We start from the raw sequence: 22268 nt of genomic DNA on the forward strand, positions 1-22268 counted from the left end.
AAAAAAAAAAAACAAAACCAACATAGCATCTGAGAATGGCATGCTGCGTTCTGTCTGAATCTCTCTAAGTCCTGCAGCCCAATAGTGACCTCACAGCGGGTTCTGTGAGGTCCTGCAGTCCAGTTAGTGACCTCACAGTGGGCTCTGTGTGAGGTCAGCCGGGCTGCCACCCGAGACCCCAGGGTCTAGTCGAGGGCAGCCCCCACCTCACACCCATGCTCAGAGCCAAAGGGGTGCTTCATCTTGCCCCCAAGGCCTGTGTGGCTTGGTCCTCAGGGCCACGGTTGAGAGTCCATCAATGGCCTGGAAAGCTCTACCTCCACCATTTCTCTGTTTTTATAAATCCAGGTCTGGGAGGTCCGCAGACCAAGTAAGAGCAGGTTAGTCAATGGAGGGAAGAGGGATAGAGCAGCATTTCTTGCGTTGAAGAGGGGTACAGCAGCATTTCTTGGCAATCAAAACAGGGAGGATTCTCAAACAGACTTAGCAAGTTCTTTCCTTGGTATATATACCTTGGAGAGACGCCTGTTTTAAGACGCTTATAGAATGTTTCAAAACACTGCAAGTGGTCCAAACTACCATCAGCACAATTGATAATACACTAGAATGTGAATAGAGAGATTGACTATACATTGACAAAGTTATTTGAACTGTTCTATAATATTCTATAGTCAATCTCTATGTCAATGTATATTGACATGTATAATGTATGTTATAGAACACTTTAAATGACTTTGTCAAATAACTGTGACAAAAACAAAGGAATAGTAAACACAAAACTCGGGACAATGGTTTTCTCCAGGGTGGAAAGGCAAGACAGGGTCACAAGGTACACACAGGAGATGTGTGTCATAGTGCTTTCACATTACGGCAGAATGGCCCTTAGACTTGCTGTGGCAGTTATGATGAAGTTACTGCTTTGGACACACCTTAACCAATGCCTTTTCCTTTAAATTGGGTTCCGGGTTCTTAATCATCTATACCTACAATAAATGGATCTATACCTACCTACAATAAATGGATCTATACCTACAATAAATGGAATTTAACTCCTTTGTTTAATATCTCTATTTTACAGATACAAACACTGAGGCTCAGAAAAGTTAACTTGTTCTTGGCCCCACACAGTAGAACCTTTGCAGAACAGTGATCTGCTTCTTTATGCAAAGCATTCCCACCCCTATGTTCCAAAACTCTGCATCAAATGTACTGGTTAAAGGCAAGGAGGGATGGGAGCTGGGAAACTCCTCACAGTGAGCCGCTGTGAGCTGGTTTTTTAATTCAGTGAGCTCACAGCCCTCAGCTGGCCTTATCTCGAGAGTGTCCAGACCACCCTTAAGCAGCATCTGGCTCGGAGTCTTCTATCCCTAGCCTCTGTGTGACCTGCACTACAGACATAAACAGACCTCCTGCCTGGGATTCCAGGGACCAGTCTGGAATCTCCCTATAATCCTCCCACAGACACTAATTAAACTTTGGTATGGAGAAACCATGTAAAAAAAGTTTCTGGGGTTCAGAAAACAAATCCTTAAACCTCACATGAAGTCACAGCATCCGTGTTGCTTGGACCTTCAGTGTGTGGCTTCTATTGGTAAAGGGAATGGTGGCCATGGGATAGGGCACTGGTGAGGAAGGAAGACAGAGACCCATATACATCCATGACTTCTTCTGGCAAAACAAAGTTTGCAACCCCAGGATGGAGAACTATTGGAGTGAGTCAAGTTATTCTTAAAGAATAGAACATGCCAAAGATTAGATACGATACGGATTGGCCCTTGGAGGAAAACAAGTTCAGAATCATTAACCCAGAGTTTCAGAGAAGACTAGGAGCTGCAGGGAGACAAAATTAATGGTTTACTCTTAACCAGCTTTTCCCTGGACTCAAGGTGGGGAAGTTAGAAAAAGATCACATCACATTCCTTTGATCTTCTGATTTCCACACAGGCAAGTGCAGGTAAACACTAGTCTGGAAATAAAGACATCTGCATAGCATTTCTCTGCTTAATAGCACTTAGCCGGTTAAAGTTCTTTAATGTATGTGGCCCCTTCTGATTCTCACAGGTCTCCACTTTGCCGATCAGCAAATGGGAGTTCAGAGCATTTAAGGGACTTGGCCCAGGTGGAGGTGATGGTGCGGGGAAGGATGGGGCGACTCCTTTCACGTATCACCTACTGAGTGCCAGCTCCGTGTCCCACGGGGAGCTACAGGGTGGATGGAAAAAAACTGGAAGGGCTTGGGTAATTATCACAACTCTGAGGGACAGATACAAGGAGATACGCCTGTTCAGGGCACGGGATCTGTTCAGAGGAGGGGTTCCGGGGCATGGGAAGGAATCTTGGGTCAGGGAAGGGCTCACAGAGGAATGGGCAGTTTTAAGGATGAACAGGGCACTGCTGGTGGAGGAAGTATGGGAGCCAAGGGTAAAGGGTGGAGGAGGTGCAGGTAACAGAAAAGAATGTGTGCAAAGTACAAAGACTTGAAATAGCACGATGTGTTGAGCAATTACAGGTATTTCAGTATTGCTGGTTGGAGCGCAAGGGGAGAAGAGGGCCATGAGGCCACAGAATCAGGCAGCTGGATCTTCGGGTACCTGGGGCCCTGTGTGAATGTCCTGGACTTGGGGAGCCATTGAAAGCCAGCGCCTGATGGGAATAAGTTCTCTCTGGCTCCAGGGTGGGCAGCTGATGGGCAGGGGGCTGTCTGGAGACAGGGGATCCCCCAGCAAGCCATGGCATTAATCCTGGCCAGACATGAGGAAACCTGATCCTGAGCGGCAGTGTTCCCCACAGAAGGGGGCAGAGCCAGGAGATGCTGAAAAGATGGAACAGGACAGTTTTCCATCCCACATCTTGAAAGACAGGGAGCTCATTTGTAGGTTCAGCACTCATCTAAAGGAGGTGGAACTGACCAAAGGAGAAGTGTCCTGCCCCCTTGGGGACTGGTGGTCAGTAAAGGGGATGGCAAGTAGAGAGGCTCATGGGAAAGCAGGGATGAGTGTGTTAAGATATAAAACAGCTTCTAGGTGGCTAAGGGGTAAAACATCAGGATAAGGGAGCCAAAGGGAACTGGAGAGGAGAGGAGAGGAGAGACTCCCTGAGCGGCTCCTTTCCCACGGAGCCCTCCTTCTCTGCGCAGATGACTCGCCCGATAGAGCCCCTTGTGGCCACATCCTGGTACTGCAGGCTATCGCTTGAGGGATGGGAGCCAGGACTGAGGCTGAGTGGCAGTCACCCCTTCCCTTTGTCACACCACAATTAGCCTAATGCCAATCCCAGAGGTGTGAGCTGGTGGGGGAAGGGCCTGAGTAATGTATCCCATCCAGGCAGCTTGGCTCCAAGCCTCTGGCAGGGGAGTGGCAGACTGTGGAGAGGCCACAAGACCAGTGTCCTGGAAAGTTGGGGCTTCCAACTCAAGGGGACAATGAGTGACCATCAAGAATAGGGGTAGGGGGAGTTAACGTCTGGGTCCCTCTGCAGCCTAGAAGTCATTCGAGGAACAATCTCGAGGCGAGATAGGAAGACATTCATGTACACACACACACACACACACACACACACACATCAGTAACACAAATCAAAGTGTGGTGGTGGCCTTGGGCAGTGTACAGAAAGAGACATCATGGAGAAGGGAAGATACAAGCAGGGAGATGGATAAAGAAAAGGACTTGGGAGTTTCGGGGTGTTGGGAGATATTTCTAGATGACAGACTAGTACAGTGTACCCAGGATGTCATGTGTTTAGGGGATAAGGTGGGGGACAGATGGAGGTGATGGGAAATGAGTCTGGAAGGGGGATGACACCACGGCATAGAGGAGAGACTGGGGATGCTGCACAAATCCCTGAACCCCATGATCTTCATTACTGCAAATGGGACCTTTAATCCAGTGGTGAGGGGTATGTAGAGTTGGATTTTCCTGGAGCAGAAGAGCAAGAGAACTTTACATGTGCTATGGAGGTTCATGTCTTCCCACACTAAGTGGGTGTTTCCCATAAAGTGTGCTGAAGTAGTGATACCACTTATCCTGGGGGCGCCTCGAGGACCCAGCCAGTCTGCTTTGCCTTCCGGGAGCCCCATCTGACACCCCAGGATGCTGTCCCAATGTTGCTATTTTCTACATGTGCCACGAGCTGCAAAAGATTGGGAAAGATCTTTCTAGATATGCCCATGTGTGCACACAATACAGCTGGCAGCAAAGAGCCACTGAGAAGCACCTTCCTAGGAGGGCTGGCCTGTTACTGGTCAGTTGCTACTGACCATGTCACCCCTGTTTCTTTCTCCCATGGACATTGTCATAGCCCCAGCACCTTGCCATAATGCAATTCACAATGGTTTAAGGAAAGAGAAATTAGAAAGTTTTTCATACGCTTTTTAAAAAGCTAAATTAGTTTTTTAAAGACCCATCCTGTGCTTTGAGAGCATGTCAGGAAGCTCCTGTTTTTAACATTTTAGTGTGAAATATAACATACATACAGAAAACCCCCACATAGCTAGCACCAGTGATGAATCAGAACATTGGAAAAGCCCCCCCTCATGTTCTCTGCCACCCAGGGTAACCATTATCCTAACTTCTGACGTCATAGATTAATTTTGCTTATTTTTCCACTTTAGGTAAGTGGAATCACATTGTATTGACTCTGATTTCTTTCCCTCCACATAATAGTCATGAGATTTGTCTGTGATTTTTCTGACAATAATTCATTCATTCTCGCTGCTATATAGTGTTTCATGACATAAATATACCACAATTTATTTATTCATTCAGCTGTTGGTGGGCGTTTGGGTTATTTCCAGTTTTTTGGCTAATAAGAATAGTGCTGCTATGAACATCCATGTGCAGATCTTTTGGTAAAAATATACACAAATTTCTGTCAGGCATATACTTAGAATTGGAATTGAATATATGCATATGTTCAGTTTTAAATGATATCCCTCAGTGACTGTGCCATTACACACTCCCACCAGGAATGCATGAGAGCTCTGCTTGTCCCACATCCTTGCCAATATTTGATGTTGCTCATCTCTTTCCTTCTAACCCATCTGGTTGATGAAGTGCCTTTTATCCCTTTCTCATAAAAATATACTTTTTTAAAACATAATATGGTGACCTATAGAAAATGGTAATTTTGTTATAGTGTCCCGAATGGGCAAAGTTAGAAGTTGCCTTCCAAATTAGTTTTGAAATCTCACACATCTCTGTGATCTTAAAAGTCTTGTTCATACATTTTTTAACGGTTTCTCATTTTAAGGAAGCTTATCTTTTTATAAGCCTCTCCTGCCATCCTTTTGCTTTATAACAAACTACCCCAAAACTTTGTGACCTAAAAAATGATTATCTCATAGATTCTTCCACATCAGGAATTTGGGCAGGGCTCGACTGGGAGCAGTTTCTTCTGTTCCTCTTGGTTATTGAATGAGGTGGATCAGTAGTCTGGTCCAGGGAGTCAAAGAGATCTTCATTCATACGTGTAGTACCTTGAGGGAAATGGCCATAAGGTGGGACGCCTCCATGTGGCCTTCTGCATGATGGTCACAGGGAGTCAGACTGGCTTCCCTCAGAGCAAATATCTCAACCTAAACCTAGTGGAAGCTGCTTCTGACTGAACCTCAGAAGGCACCCAGCGTAACTGCTACCACACTCTATTGGTTATAAGTGAGTCATAGGGGCAGCCCAGATTTAAAGGGAGAAAAATTAAGCTCTGCTTCTTAGTAGGGAAATGACAAGACCACATTGTATAAGGGCATGGGGGTGGTAATAGTATTGTGGCCTTCTTCGGGAACTGCAATGTGCCCCTCAACAACCCCATGCTCACAAAGTCAGCCTGGCCAGGACGTACCTGAGGAGCCCTGAAGTAATTGTGGCCACTCCATCTTTCATACTTTTCCTGTCCTTAAATCCCTCTCGTGTGTTCCTCCCTCTTTTTACTTTATTTTCTTACTCCCTTCTTTCCCTCCGCCTTTCAGGTCACTAAACACACAAGGACTCCCACTGGACATTTCTTCCTCCTCTTTTCCCCATCCCTCCCCACATATCTTCAAGTTCTTTGACCCCCAGGGAATAGAGTATTGGGACACCTAGAACCACAGTATGACAGGCCCAAAAGGATCTTGACTAATCCCAGATGTGCTTTACATATGAGGAAGTTAAAGCCTAGCAAGGAGAGGGGGCTTTCCCAGGGTCCTCCTTCAAGTAAGCAGCAGAGTTCTCGCTAGCGCAGCACAAAACCTAGCTAACAGTGAGTCTCAAAGAAGATCAACAACTTTTCCTTCCATTTCTGACTTCCTGGAACTAAAGCCATTTGTTTCTGTTTCACATGCATTGCCTCACCATTACAATGTCCTTTTGGCCTCTAAGTCAAGGAGCGAAACTAACGCTGGCAGGCCTCTGTTGCCAGAGAGGCCTGGCCCAGGCCTGGCCCAGGTCCCAGCCTTCAGAGATGGATGGGGGTCTTGTGGTTATAGCATGTCAGGATTAGCACAACCAGTCACCCTGAAAGCCAACTGACTGCACCTGGACACGGTTGTTCCTTTCTGATGCGGAAATTCAAGAATCCTCTAAACTTGACTAACAACTAACAACCGGTGTGGAGCTTTTCTGGGCATCCAGGGGTAGTGACTTTAACTTAAGCTGATGATGATGAAAGGCAGGCTAAGGATAAATCTGACATGACATAAGGCAAGAAGACACAACTCTCTGGCCAGGCCCGAGAGACAGAAATGTTGTTAGGTCAACTTCACTTGGGGGGAGGTGAGGGCCCAGAGGGCAGATCAAGTGGGGCTACCAGACATCCCATAGCATCAGGCTGGATTCCAAGGGAGAAGAAAACACAAGGGGTTGGCCTGTTGCTTTGGGATCTCGGTAGTAAGGACATGGAGAGTAGCCTGTTAAGAAGACTCTCAGAACTCCTTGTAATCCACCAGCTTGGCGCTTCGGCCACAGGATAGCAGCTGTGCAAATGGGGGATAAGCTGAGAGTGTGACATGGGTGTGCTGTCAGGGAAGTCACCGTGCACCAAGTGTGAGAGTCCTGGAGGCAGGCTGTGTCTGTGTTGACAAGAAAGGGTCCACCAATCATTCTTGCCTCCAGGCACAGTATGTCTAGATTCCATCCTTCCCTATGGCCTTCCATCCCATCCTTCCTGCAGCCCTTAGCCTAGCTGACTGACAGGAGGCCCAGGATGAGGAGAGACACCGATGATGCTCAGCCCTGCCTTGCCCACAGAGGCCAGACCAGCAGACCCTCCCCAAGGCCCCTGACTGCCAGTGGTACGGTACAAACAAGTCACGCAAGGTCTCACGCCTTTCTTCTTGCTGGGGTCTCTTTCTCCAGCTCGTCTGTACCTTCCTGACAAATAAAGGAGCAATTTCTCTTCCTTCATGAGCAATTCTCATTCCTTTGCCCCTCCTGGAGAGAGAGGCGAAAAGGGAAACCACATCACTGCCAGTGTCATTTCCCAGCTTGTGGTTGGCCAGAGCCGGCGCCTGGCCCTCATCCACGCGGCCTGCTGCTGTGGCTGCATCAGCTGGAGCTCAAAGCCTACAAGCAGCTGCCACCCCGGGCACAGGGCCAAGAAACTGGGAGCCCACCCCGTGTGGGCTGCAGTCTCTTCCCTGCATCTTATTTGGTTGGGGCTGCCACGTATAATGACAGTAGTATCTGCTGAGGGCTTCCTCTCTTGGCAGCCACAGTTCTAAAAACTCTACAAGGGCTATTGTGTTCGGCTCTACAAAGTCAGCATAACTATTCCCATTTTACAGATGAAGGAGCTATGAGGCATGGACGAGTTCAAATCACTTGCCCAAGGCCAGCAGGGGTGGCGCCAGGATTAAATCCCAAGGGGTCTCTGCCCTCCTGCCCCCCTCATGAGCTGACTCGGTGGAGGCCGTGGCCTCAGAAGGTATCTGACTCCGCACCGTGGTGAGCGGCCAGCCCACGGCCAGGGTCAGTCAGTGAGCTCCGTGGCTTAGAACACTGGCCACCATGCCAGGTACCCCCCTGGCCCTGGCCCTGAGGGTCCCTCCATTTCCCTCCACTCCTCTGCGACAGAAGCACCTTTCATTCAGGCCCAGGGTGTCTTGGCCACTGGAGGAAGGAGCTGCATACGTGGGCAAAGTGGTTTGTGTCTTCTAGTTCCAACCTGCTGACATCTGTCTTACCCAGAACCACTATAAAATCTGTCATTGGCGCTTTCATGCTGTGACACCTCAGACCATCCCTGGGCAGACCCTGAGCAGACCCACCTTTCTGGGCCCAACAAGAAGGCCTCGTCTAACAGAGAGGAAAGAAATGACCCTCAGGGAATCTGCAGGGCCACACACTCGCTGACTTTGACCATTAACTTCCTAGATAGCAAGGGTCGCCTGGGTGGCTCAGTGGTTGAGCATCTGCCTTCGGCTCAGGTTGTGATCCTGGGATCGAGTCCCACGTTAGGCTCTCCGCAGGGAGCCTGCTTCTCCCTCTGCCTGTGTCTCTGCCTCACTTTCTGCATCTCTCATGAATGAATAAATAATATCTTAAAAAAAACAACAACACTCCTGGATAACAACTGTCCACTCTCCCTTCTAACTAGCCACACAGTGTTTACCCACCCATTCTCGCTCCCTCTTACATTTCCCCTCTCTCCCTTTCTCCCAGTGGTCTCTCTCAGTCTCCCTAAATCTCCCTTCCTTCCATCTCTACCCCCAACTTCGCCGCTCCCTTCTGACCTTTCCTTAGATCTGAGGGCCCCTCCTCACTAGCTCCTGTCCCATCTAACCCCTCACATCTGAGTCATGATGACTCAAAGTCCCTCTCTCAGGCTCCACCACATTAAGAATGAAGCTTCAGTGTCCAGAAAACAGAGGCCCCCCCCAACCCCACCGACGGAGTTCTCAGTGAGCCCAGCATGAGGATCTGCAGGTCAAGTGGATGACAGGACCTCTTGCCAGAAGTCAGGGTTGCCACTCTTGCTTCTCTCAGTGGGGCACAAAAGCTGAAGATCATTTGCATTAATGCTCTGGGTTTCTTTGACTCAGAGTCCCAAACTCCAAAGCATGCTAATTTTATGTAAACTGAATGCAAATGAATATAGAAAATTATGCGACCCTGAGTTTACTGGAAATCAGAGGCTTCCCTGACGGGAAGACTCACAGAAATTTTGGAATCTACTTCCCAAGAGAAATTTAAAAATAGAGTGGCCTCCAGTTGGGGGTTGGGGAGGGACATAGCTGGAAGTCATTCAGAGGAAGGAACACGGTCTGGATTTCTGTGTCATTTCTAAGTGACCCAGCAAAAGTCAGAGGAAGAGAAAGCATCTGGCCACCAAGCCTTCCCCCTTTCTCCTCTCTTGGCGCTAAGCTCTGGTTCAGCTCCATGCCCTGCCAAAACCACCCTACGGTGTTCATCTTGGAGAGCAGAGCATCCAGGACATTATGGCATTTTTGGAAATGTGCGTTTTATTTATACCCCACTTCCCATGACAACACTACACTATTCTCTTCTCCCCCTTTGCATTTCCTATATTGACCTTCTACTTGTTCCTCATTGGATATGGCTGGTCAAGTAAACAGAATGTTCTGGAACCTGGCCAGGGAGAGTTAGGAACTCTGGATTTCATATAAAGAACATCTCAGAGGATAGCTCCTGAGGTCAATCCAGGCATGAAGCCTTAGGCACCTCATTTCCCGGAGGAGAGAGGAAAGGACCACTCTGAGAAAGGACAGAGAAGAAGGTGGCCCCAGAAGCAACAGCCCATTCTTCGGACCCTAAACTGAGATGTTCTGACTAACCTCAAAAGGGAGTAGCTGGCCTTTTCTTAAATATTTCAAGAGAAGGGAAGATTTTTCCAAAATATTTCCCAGAGTCTACTAAGTTTCATCAGAGTATTTTTTCCTATATTAACAAAAATGTCTGGTGTTGTCCTGGCAGTCATTTTCTTCTGGTTCTTTTTTCCAGTTCAAGAGCTCTTGACAGAACCTTCTACTGCTCATTAGTATCCATATTCTCCTTTTCTTTCTAGGCAGGTGTTCACCTACATTTCCCAGCATTCCTATTATTATAGACTGGCCATGTGACTGAGTTCTGGCCAATGAAATAGAGACAGGGATTATTTTTGCCATTTCCAGGCCTGGCCCATCAAAATCTTGCAGAAGGTCCTTCATCTGCTTTCCCATCACTATCTGGACAACCCAGGGCACCACAAAGCCACATGATTAAGATGGAAAGAACTTGGTCCCTGAATGACTCCATGGAGCGGATCACCCTTCACCCTGCCCTTTGCCACCTGCCCTGGACTTTGACTTGGATGCACATAACTTCACTGTTTAATCCACTGAGATTTTAGCTTATCCAGACTAACCATATGGTGAAGGCAAGATCTGAAACCAAGTCATCAAACTCCAAAGACCATCCTCTCTCGTTAAGCTATATTGCTACACAATACAGCGGAAGTATAAAAGTGGAGCTACAAAATATTGTCTGATCTCACAGCTCCCCTCTCTCCCTCCGTGCTTCTCCCACAACCAAAAACTAGAATCCTAAAGATTTTAGAAGAAATTGAGTAAACAAAAACATAAAATCAAGGAAGCAATCCACAAATATTTGTTGACTACATACTATCTTCTGAGCATACACAAAACTACTTTTGTTGCTATATGTCTGGAGAAACCTTTTTTATCATTCATGCCAAGAAAGGTTCTTCCTCCACCCCTGAGGCTTCATTTCATGGTTGTAGAGTTATGGATTTGGAGGACATGGAGTACAGTCATGGTCCTATGAAAGCATGCAAAAGCCATCATCATGATTTGCAGCTCACCACCGAATCCTGTCATCCCTATCCCAGCCAATGAGAGTTGAGTCAGTGAACAAGGACCAACCACACTATGATCACGGCAAGAAGAAATGTATATAATCAATCAACCTCTCTAGCAGAGTAGCAGCTAGCCACCAACACTCACGTGGACCAATGCTCCTGGGACACTTGGAGTCGGTGAACCTTGTCCCACCAACAAGCACTGCCAGATGTCAGAACCCTGCTGCCTGCCCATCCAGCCAGGGCTTCCACCCAAGATTTTCCAAGTTCACATAGGGTCCCAGCATCAGGCTTGAGAGCCTTGAAGTCACAGCCTCTGCCTTTTTTTTTTTTTTTTTTTTTTAGCCTCTGCCTTTTGATCTCCCAGATAAGATAGGGTGGAGGTGGACGATAGGGTGGGAGGCAGGTAGGGTCCTATTCTTTTTATTTTGAGAAAAGATTTTTTTTTTTAAATTTATTCAAGAGAGAAGGAGAGAGCAAGCTGGAGGAGGAAGAGGGATAAGCAGTCTCCAAACTGAGCACAGAGCCTGACACAGGGTTCAATTTCACAACCCTGAGATCGTGACCTGAACCGAAATCAAGAGTCAGACTCTTAACTAACTGAGCCACCCAGGTGCCCCCATCCTATTCTTTTTAGCAATGTGATTCTTATCCTTGATTCTCCCTCTCGCTTAATGAGCTGTTTGGGGAAAGTCTGATTTTTATACTTGGGAAGAAGAAGAATATAAATTTTCAATCTGAGACAATTTTCATCTAAAATACTTTATTTTACTCAAGTTTCATATTTAGAGATGGGCAAATAGAGATTCAGAGAAGCTTAGTAATGGTCCCTGACCACAGCGGCAAAAGTTAGATTTGAACCCAGCGTTGTCTGATTCCAAAGGCCTTGCTGGTTGCACTATGCCAGTGTTTCTTAAACTGGGCTGCTCTTCAGAATCACCAAGAGAATAGTTAAGAATACAGTTTCCCAGTCCTGACCGCAGGCTTCTGAATCCCTCTCCAGGGGCAGGGCTCAGCAATCCTTGTTTGCACTCAGCCCGGGGGCAGATAAAGATGAGCCAAACTGGGGCTACGCCCCATTGTGCCGTGCAGTGGGAAAGACCAGAGGGTAAGTTGAGTGGGGACGCTGAGAGAATGAACGGAGAAGAGAATGGAAGGGGCCTTCTGTGCTGTTGCCCAGGGCTGGCCCTGCCCAAACACTGGCGCCTGTCACTTAGTAGTTGAGATCCTGACATTGGGCCTGGAGGACAATTAATGACATCAAGAAAAGGCCTTTCCAGTCAGCTGTTTTCCTTACATCTCTACTGTGGAAAGGGAATATCGTGCCTGTGGAATTCAGCTGCAAAGAATCATCTCCAGATCTATTTTTAATAGATCTCCAGAAATGGAGAAAAGCCTGTCAAGGTTCAGAATGTGCTCATCATTTTCCTGATTCAGGAAAACTGCCTTGATTTAGTGCTCATTGCTTGTAAGCCTGCGCTCACAGACAAATTGGCTGAGTGTGAGGTATGCGGGCAGTCGGGGAGCTTCAGCTGGAGACTGTGTCACAGAGGAATCCAGATGGCAGGAGGGCGGGCTCCCTTTCTCTCACTCTCTGGTTGTGCCCAAAGTTCAGAGCTGCCTCAGGCCTGGAGGTCTGAGCACCTCTCCCAGAGCTCCTGGTGGGAGACTCGGGGATGGTCCCTCAGGAGGCTATTTAGAGGCCTGAAAATCTGAGGGAAGAAGTGGTTTTAAAGATGGTTTGGCGAACAAGGGGTGGTAGAAAGGGAGGTGGGTGGGGGGTGGGGGTGAGTGGGTGACGGGCACTGAGGGGGGCACTTGATGAGCACTGAGTGCTATTCTATATGTTGGCAAATTGAACACCGATAAAAAACAAATTAAAAAAAAAGGAAGGTACATCTGAAAAAAAAAAAAAAAGATGGTTTGGCTTTCTGCTCCTCCCCATTGGACATTTTCTGGTGCAGTGCCAGCCATGTCCTGGAGACACGACGGTGAAGGTCAGAGTAAATGGGTTTGACCATATTGGGCACCTGGTCATCAGGGCTGCTTTTAACTCTGGCAAAGTAGATATTGTCACCATCAATGACCTTTCATTGACCTCAGTGACATGGTCTACATGTTCTAGTATGATTCTACCCACAGCAAATTCAACAGCACGGTCAAGATTGAGAACAGGAAACTTGTCATATGTGGAAAGCCCTTCTACATCTCCTAGGAGCAAAATCCCAAAATGAGGTGATGCTGATGCTGAGTATGTTGTGGAGTCCACTGGGGTCTTCACTATGGAGAAAGCTGGGGCTCACTTGAAGGGTGGGGCCACAGGGGTCATCATCTCTGCCCCTTTTGTTGATGCCTCCCTGTTTGTGATGCGTGTAAACCATGAGAAATATGACAACTCCCTCAAGATTGTTGGCAATACCTCTTGTACCACCAACTGCTTGGCTCCTCTGGCCAAGGTCATTCATGACAACTTCAGCATCATGGAGGGAATCATGATCCATGCGATCGTTGCCACCCAGAAGTCCATGCGATCGTTGCCACCCAGAAGTCCATGCGATCGTTGCCACCCAGAAGACCATGGATGGCCCCCCTCTGGGGAGCTGTGGTGTGATGGCCAAGGGGCTGCCCAGAACATCATCCCTGCTTCTACTGGCACCACCAAGGCTGTAGGCAAAATCATCCCTGAGCTGAATGGGAAGCTCACTGGCACAGCCTTCTGTGTCTCCATCTCCAACATGTCAGTCTCCTGCCACCTGGAGAAAGCTGCCAAATATGATGACATCAAGAAGGTGATGAAGTAGGCATACCCCCTCAAGAGTATTCTAATCTACACTGAAGACCAGGTTGTCTCCTGTGACTTTAACAGTGATATCCACCCTCCCACCTTTGATACTGTGTCTGGCATTGCCTTCAATGGCAATTTTGTCAAGCTCATTTCCTGGTATGACAATGAATTTGGCTATAGCAACTGGGTCCACATGGCCTCCAAGGAGCAACAGGCAGCCCCAGTGAGAGAAAGAGGAAGAGAAAGGCCCTCAGCTGCTGGGAAGTCCTTGCTCCAATTCATCCTCCAACACACTGAGACTCTCCCAACCTCTATGGTCTCATCCCAGATCCCCTGAAGAAGGGGAGGGACATGGGGAGCCCTACCTTGTCATGTATCATCAATGAAGTATACTGTACCCAACAACAAAAACAAAAATTGATTAAAAATGTACAGTGATTGTATTTGAATACTCAAGTTCTCAAGTTGGAAGTTCAACCAATAAGAGAATGTTTCATTTTAGATAATGTGATAACCACCATTGTTGAGTTTCTTTGCCAATGTTGAGTGTGAACCAAGAGAAAGGGCTGAAGTATTTAAAATGTCTAAATTGCCTAAATGTAGGAAAGGATGTTTGACATGCCTTAACTTGATGAACCTCTTTACTAAGAGTAAGGATGAATCCTACCCTGAAGCCTCCAGCAAAGAGGTCACTTTGTACCAATTAAAATCCAGGCCATCATTTTGACATACCCTGTGGCTTTGCTGTCTCCGGAGCCAGGAGCAGCCTGCCCAGAGCTTTCAAGGCTCAGTTGTGCAGCATCAGGATCCAATTTCACATCAATGAACACGGCAGGAGTCAGCCCTGGTTGGGGGCATTGTTCACATGTATGTGTTTGTGCTACGTGTCCACAGGTGAGTACACACATCCACATCACTCACTGGCTGGGAGCTCTCTTGTTCCAACCTTCCTTCCATCCCAGACCTGGATCCCTGTGTTCAGGGATGGTGGGATTGATGCTGCATGAACTTGTGTTTGACTCCTTTTAACTGGAGGTCATGTGGATGACCAGAAGTTGTGCCTCAATATAATAGAACTTGCTAAATCCAAGACCACTTGCTTTTCTCAGCCTAAGCGATTCAACCAGGTATAATTGGTGCCCATATGGAACCTTTGCTCCCATCGGTATGCTCCCTGGGTGGCCCATTAGAGAAGACCCAAGGGAGAAGCAGCTGCAGGTATGATCCCTCTCCCCAGTCCAGCTTCCTCACAGATAATGTTCCTTCCACTATTTGTTATTTGTTTTTAACCATATTCTTCTAATTCCTTGAAGGTGTGAATAGCTAACCACACTGCCAACTTGGCTGACACAAATAGGTATTAGTGTTGTAATTAAGTGAAACTTACCCAACAGTTATAAGACTTGCAAAATGATAGGAGGCATATAAGCATTACTTTGCTTCCTGGTAATTAATTCTAGTGGACGTAAATAAGCTCAACCACTGCCTTCCCGAGTACTGTACCTCTCAAGCTGCAGACTTAATAGAGGCTTTTCAAATTCTTAGATATTAGCTGGATTGTCTGGTTTTGTGTTGGCGGGACACCAACCGACATTTCTTTCCTACTGGAGGAGAATCTCCCAGCGTGTAAGGTCTCGGTAGGTGGCTACTTTAGAGACTAAAAAGGCCAGGCACTCCTTGTCTTTGCACCCAGGTATCCAGGTATCAGCCTGATTCAGTACAATATGTGTGCCAAGACTTCAGTGTTGAACAAGTGACACAACGTGCAGAGGCAAGAGAACTCTTTCACAGTGAGGAGGGGTCTGTACCAGGCCATTCTGGCTACAAAGCATTTGTTGTGCTTCCTGCTTCTTTCCTGCAGACTCGTCCCATACCTCTTTCCAATAAATTCCCTTTCTGGTTACAACAACCAGACACTGTTTCTGGATCTTGCTCCTGAAATCACTCCCTCAGTTGTGGCAGGCATTATCCTACCCAACAGCTGCTCCACCCCTTTCTTGCTATTGGAACCATACGTTTCATTTGTTTGTACTTCCAGCTGGTCCAAGTGAATGGATCATGATTGTCCAGTCCCATCCTCTTGTCCAGTGACCTGTAACTCAGTTCTGGCCAGAGACCCAAAAGGAAGCTGCTAGATGGAAGCTGATTGTGCCCCTCCCCCATTTTTCCTCCTTGAGAAGCTGCTACAGGAGAAGGGAAGGTTGGAGCCCCGGCAGCCATCTCGCCTCAATGAGGGGACACCACAGCAGTCACGAAAAAGGCAGAGAAGAGAGAAGAGTGAGAGTCCTTCATGACCTTCTAGAGGCACCACACCAATCCCAGAACTACCTTCGTGTCTGGTCTTGTGGGTTTGCTATAATGAATCAGCCTGTCATTTAATTCTTTATTCCAAGTGTTGCATTATTTGCAGCTGAAACATTCATATACGCTGATTCACTGAATTTCACTGTTTTCCCAAATAATTAATCACACGTTATTGAGGCTAAATGAGATCTGTGAGATCAGTTAGCTTTGAATCACTATGTAACAGAAGAAGCTGAAGCAGATGCAGAGGCAGAACCAGAAGGAGAACCTGGACCTCTTTAGTTTTACCCCATGGCAGATTCCCCAACACCCTGAAGACTGAGAACCCACAGCAGGGCACTGGTGGGCAACTATAGGGACAGAGCCTGAATCCTAGTGTCTAAGTGTTGTTGGGCAAAGGGGCAAAAAAGAAGAGCAGAGTGGGCTGGGCTTAGGCAGGTCTGTGGCCAGAAACACCTGAGACACCAGAGCCTGAAGAAGGATGAGATGTGTTTCCAGGTCTTTCTGGCAGGGCTCACTCACACATACACACAGGCAACCCTGCCCTTGTCCACACCACCCCCCAACATGCACACACACTTTTACCCTGAGCTCCACTTCCCAGCCTCTTGAGCCTGAGATCTCCAGTTTCCCTACGCCTGGCATCAGAGTCCTCTTCCTCTCACAGATGAGTGCTTTTTGTAGTTTTTGTTGGTTTCATGCCCTGTATTTTGCTCTACTTCACAATTTTTCTTGCCACTGTGCTAGGGCCAAAGATAGCTTGAGGAGAAGCTAGAAATTAACTTTCGCATCCGCAAAGCTGCAAAAGAGTGAACCGGACCTAGTGGGGATATCAGCCAAGGAAAGCAGCTAGCTGGCAGAGATGCCGGTGTGCTGTGATTTCTTCAGAAAGACCCCTCTCCCCCAACTGCTACCCCAAATCGTGCTTCCTTTGCCTGGGAAATTGGTGCTAAAATTCTACCATTAGAGATACAATGGAAATATTCCTAGGAGACAAAATGCTCCATAATACTCCTCAAGGTGAGTGAATTTTTATGATCCTATCAAGAGGGTAGACATCGAGAGGGATGGGAAGGATGTGATGGTTAGTTCCATGTGTCAACTTGACTGGGCTTGTTCTAGGTGTTTTTAGATGAGAAGGACATTTAAATTGGTGGACATTGAGTAGAGCAGATTGCCCTTCATAATGTGGGTGGCCAGCTGAAGTCCTAACGAGAATAAAAAGACCAACTTCTGAGCAAGAGAGAATTCTCCAGCCAACTGCCTTCAGATTTCATCTGCAGTACCAGCTCTTCCTGGTTCTACCACAGATGGTCTTTGGTCTGGAACACGTGCATATATTATATACGTACGTGTATATTATATATACGTGTATATTATATATATATATACACATTCTATTAAATCCATCCCTTGGGAGACCTAAAACAAGTGGTATATACCAGATATATTGGAGTGTTGAGGGTAGCATCAGAAGACTCCTTTCGTTATACAGGATAGTCTCTGTAAGTAAGACTGTCCTGCTGACAGGGCACACACAGGCGAGCAAGAGGGCAGTGGGGACAGTTGCATCCTTCCTAGGGGAAACATTGGGGGAGGGGGAGGGCTGGGAGGAGGATGGCAGGTATGTCAGGCCATAGCGGAGGACCTGAGCCATCAGGGTAAGGAGTGGAAGTTACAACAGTGCAGCCACGAAGGAGTCACTAGAGATTCTTGAGGCAGAGAGTGGCATAATCCAAACACTAAATCTGGTGGCCATGTGTGGAGGGACAGAATGAGGGAACTGATGTCAGGGACCCCAGGGAAGACATAGCGAAAGGCTGAGTGTGGGCATGAAGGGATGGTAGAAAAATCATGAGAAAAGAACAAAGCGAAAAAAAAGAAAAAGAAAAAGAAAGGAACAAAGTAGAATCCAAGTGGCCAGGTCCCCAAGGATATGATGGGGGAATGTAACACTATGAAAAGAAGCTAAAAAGTGAGGCCAGGGAACTGGTATGTGGGGAAGAACCAGTGAGTATTAGGTGCTGGTTGGTCACCCAAGTGGAGATATTACTGCAATTATTATTGGCCAAAACACATTGAGAACATACCCTCTACCAGGCACCGTGTTAAGCCCTTTGCATGCATTATCTCATTTATTCCTCACAGCCCCCCAATGGGCAGATGCTATTATTATCCCCATTTTACAGATGAGAATATTAGGGCTCTGAGAAGCTAAGTACTTGCCAAGTTTCCACAGTTAATAAGAACCCAGTTTTCTTACTCCAAAGCTCCTAACCACCTCGAGGCTTTGGCACTTGAGCAAGAGGTCAGAAGCTGGTCCATGGCCATGGGAATGACAAGAAGGGTCTGAGGAGTATCTGGGACCTCCAAGGAAATTTGGAGAAGGAAATGGACGGGAGAACTAATCTTTATTGAATACCCTTAGACTAGTCACTTAGCTATTACTATCTGTAAGTTAGCCTTTAATCAGACTCCTAAGAGCAACTTCCCCCTTCAGCAGCAGGATCATAGTGGGGTCTAGAGTTGGTGTCCATGTGCCACCAACAGCTCACTAACCATGGCGTGGAGTCACCCTTACCTGAGCATGAAGGAGGCCCCTCATACCTTCTACTTTCCGCCTCAAGTCCCCAATTTCTATTTTTTTCGAACTGGGAGTTCTTTTCTAGTTGTGAATCTGGACAGCAGATGCAGAGGTGAGAGGAGCAGGTCTGGGGGTCACTATAGTTTTTGGTTACTCCCTGGAGAACTTCAGTGATAGTCTGGGATGGAGACAAAAGAGCTGAGAGGATGGCCAGTGAAGAAGGGGAGATGTTGGAGACAGAGAAACAGGGAAGGAGGACTTGAGGGCATTGGGGCCGCAGAAGCATTCGCCCTCTCTCAAGTCTCGCTTTTATCCACTCACATCTCCACGCTAGGCTTTTTGACTCCCTTTTCATCTCCTAAAAGAAAAGATACTCAAGAAAACACTTGAACTGAAACCAAATTGATCCCCTTTCCCTTGAAGCCGACCCCATGGCTCTTTTCCCCCCGGGTACGGCCATCAATGCCTCCTCCTTCCTCATGCACATCTCTGCAGGAGCCAAAAACAAACCATTCGCCTTCAGAAACTTCTCCTTCATCAGTCCTTCCCTGTGACCCCATGTGAAAAGACGTGAACCTTAGGAACCTGGAACAAAATTCCTACCTATCTTCAGTCTCGTTCATGGCCTGCAAGTAGAGATGGAGATGAATGGGAGTACCCACCTCAGTCCTTCCTGCTTTGAGTCTGCCTTCCTCACCCAGATCTGTGTTCCCAGCACACCTGGGGCTCCTGGCAAGTGTTTGTGGGATAAATGAATGAATGAACAAACATGAAATGAAAGGTGTCAAGGGAAGAGACTGCTGGATGGAGGAGCCTCCAGTCTCCTTGGCTGGCACCGTGGTGAGTCACATGGCTCTCCACACTTCCAAGGAAAAGCTCTGAAAACCATTAGCTTGGACTCCGGCCCAGCTGGCATGGAGTAGATTTTAGTCAGCCTGCTGTGGAGGTCATACACTGGATGCCCATCCTTGGACCAGTGGCCTCGTTTCTGGTACCCAACACTCCTAGCCAGATCCAGGCTCAGACCTTCTGGCTATTGTCCTGTTTGGGCAAGGCAGTGGGGTGGAAGCTCCCAGCAGGTGGGCACTTGGGCTCACCACCTGTGTACCCTCAGGGGCAGGATCACCATAGGTGGTGGGTGGATGTCAAGGGGGAAAAAAATAGCTCATTAGATCTGCCAGCATTCTGAACACAGAGCCGTCATTCAGGTCACACAGCAGCTCAGGGAGGAAGATGAGGAAATAAACATGGGCAAAGAAGTTAACAGACTTCTTGAAGCCTGCACAGGTATTTTGGTAGAGACCCAGGATTGGTTCAAATCAAGTCTTTTGTTCCAAAGGCCATGTTCTTTTTTTCAACCATGAAAACTCAAATGGATCTGGAGCCTAGAAGAGGGAACCATGGTGTCCCAGAGTCCAGGCAGTTAGTGCTCACCCCTCTCCCCACCCAGGCTGAGTCGTAAAGGGCAGCAGCTCCTTTTAGGCTTCAAGGTGGCTCACTGACATGTTGCTAAGACTGGGTCTCTGCGACCTCTCAGATGCCAGGATGGGAAAGAGAAGGCTCCTTCTGAGACCTACAGGGCCTGGGTAGGGTCTGGATGCCAAGGATAGGCCTCCTGCTTCTACCTGAAACCCCGAGGGTCTCCTCCTCTTGCTGGGGCCTGGGGCCCATAGCAAACAGCCAGAGGTCAGGCCATACTCATGCTCTGGAAGGACCCAGTGTCCCATGGGCGAAAGGAGAGGCAGAGCCAAAGAGCCTGGCAAGGGAAGACCACTTGACCCCAAAACAAGGTGAGCACATGGGCCAACCCAGCCTCTCCAAGCATGCTCAGGTGTCTGAGAGGCAGCTTGAAAGGGCCCCAATCATGGTCAGCTAACTCCAGCCGAGTCTGTGGCTTGCCTCCAGAGCTCTGTGGCCTTGAGCAAGTCACTCAACCTCTGTGAGACCCCCTTCCCTGTGATCATCACACACTTCAGAAGACTACAGTGGGCATCGAATGAGATGGGGGGTGTGAGTGAAGCACTGCCCAACAACGTGTACAAAAGAAACGGAGAGAAAACATTCAATTAACATTTGTCAAATGGAACTGTTCTTATTTCCAACTAGATGTTGACTTTGCAGCTTTTACCTAGTTGGATTTGGGTTAATATTCCCCCATATTTTCTCATTCTGCCTTTTAATTTGTACTTGAGTGATTGGGGAGTGACAAGGAGCATTAATTGCGAGTCTAGTGTGTGCTGAATTAGTCCTTTTCAAAGTTAGTTCCCTGGGCAGATTGTACCAACATCTCCTTGCAATTTAGAAATGCAAATTCTTCGAGGCTCACCCCAGGCATACTGATTCAGAAACTCTGGGTGGGGCCCAGTAACTAGTATTTTGGTAAGTTCTCTGCTGATGCCAGTGCATGCTAAATCCACTGTCCTAAATATTGTACATGAGTATCTCATTTAATTCTAAAATGCCTTAGGAGGTGGCAATTACTATCTCTGACTTACAGATGAGAAGCGGGCTTTAGTGAAGTCAATGCCTTGCTCCAGGCCCACACTATTGCTCTTTGCTCTCACTACTACAGTGCCTCCCAGAAGCGGGAGAGTTTTGTTCCCAGAGGGTGTCCTACGAGCAGGTGTGAGGGGCAGGAGTAACTGGTGAAGAGGGAATGTTCTCCGGGGCTGATGAATAGGATAACCAGATGCTTTTACATGGTGTGCAAGACCAGCCAGACTGTCACCTTTAATGAAAACAGACAAAGATTAGTGCTAGGGCTGTCCTCCTATTGAGCTGGCATTCAGAAGGCGCCACTGCTAGTTTGCAATGTGCCCAGAGCTCTGCCATCCCAGATCAGGAGTTTCAGCGGCAGACCCGTTGCTGATGACACCGTCAATGACGCACGGAACTCCTGCTGCTTGCCCTAGAGGATCTGTAATTTGATCTCCACCCAGCGATGTCATGCCCTTTAAAGGAGGAGAGAATGAAGATCTAGAGAGGCCCAGGGACAAAAGCTCACCATCAAGGGGCCCGGCTCTAAGGATCATTCCTTCCATCAGGCTTTCATTGGGAGAAGGCAGTTCTCGGAGTCCTCAGAAACAGGCAATCCCCTAGCCGTGGCACCCTGGCCCTCCTCCCCGCGGGCTCCCTGCCCAGGAGAAAGCCAGCGGGAGGGTGCAGAGCCCCGGGCGCCCCAGCCGGAGGAGCCCAAGAGCGCCCGGTCCGCGGCCACGAGATGGCGCTGTGGTTCAGGGCACTCGGGGGCCCCGCCCGGCCGGCCCCTGCCCTCCCCTCTCCGCCCCTTTGCCAACTTGAGGATTTTAAATATTGCACAACTCGGCCTCAAGAATGAGCCCTTTGCAAGCCGGGAACGCCGCACTAGCGTTGCATGGGGACCGATGGGGCCTTGCACTGGCCACCGCGAGCCCTGGGGACCGTGCGAACTGAGCGAGGGGCCGGGCTGTACCCCAAAGCTAACAGAACACGGGGGGCAACTCTAATACCAAGAAAGGGTTGCTTGGTTTTGTTTTTTTCTTTTTTTGCCATGAATAAATGATCTCCCTCCCCCTAAAGCACGCTCCAACTTTAAAACTTAGCCATGGCAGTTTTTTCCTTTATATCAAAAATAAATTACAAGGGGAGTCGGAGTCCTGGCCTGCTGTCCCTTCGGGCCCAAAGTCTTTTTTCCATCGCTTAAGAAAAACAGGCACAGGTAGGTTTGTGCACATGCTTCCCCAGAATTCTGAGTTCGAATCCTGGATCTGCCCTTAAAAATTGTGTACCACCCAGAGAGTTCTTTAATCTCCGGAGGCCAGCTTTTCT

At 48.0% G+C, this 22268-nt stretch overlaps 1 protein-coding gene across 1 annotated transcript; it reads left to right on the forward strand.

Annotated features, from left to right (window-relative positions):
- The first annotated feature begins 13070 nt into the window (after positions 1-13070).
- LOC125755382 (glyceraldehyde-3-phosphate dehydrogenase-like) lies at positions 13071-13910 on the forward strand. The gene is made up of 3 exons (XM_049111958.1): positions 13071-13585; positions 13655-13796; positions 13902-13910. Exons 1-3 carry the CDS (start codon positions 13071-13073, stop codon positions 13908-13910), a joined length of 666 nt encoding a protein of 221 aa, XP_048967915.1.
- The last annotated feature ends 8358 nt before the right edge of the window (positions 13911-22268 follow it).

This window comes from Canis lupus, chromosome 7 (assembly GCF_003254725.2).
Source record: "Canis lupus dingo isolate Sandy chromosome 7, ASM325472v2, whole genome shotgun sequence".
Classification (NCBI taxonomy): Eukaryota; Metazoa; Chordata; class Mammalia; order Carnivora; family Canidae; genus Canis; species Canis lupus.

Excerpts from the sequence above, each read along its gene's own strand:
- LOC125755382 (XM_049111958.1), top strand. The coding sequence starts at position 13,071 with ATGGAGAAAGCTGGGGCTCACTTGAAGGGTGGGGCCACAGGGGTCATC. Across the intron at positions 13,586-13,654 it reads GACATCAAGAAGGTGATGAA|TGATATCCACCCTCCCACCT; the intron begins GTAGGCATACCC and ends TGACTTTAACAG.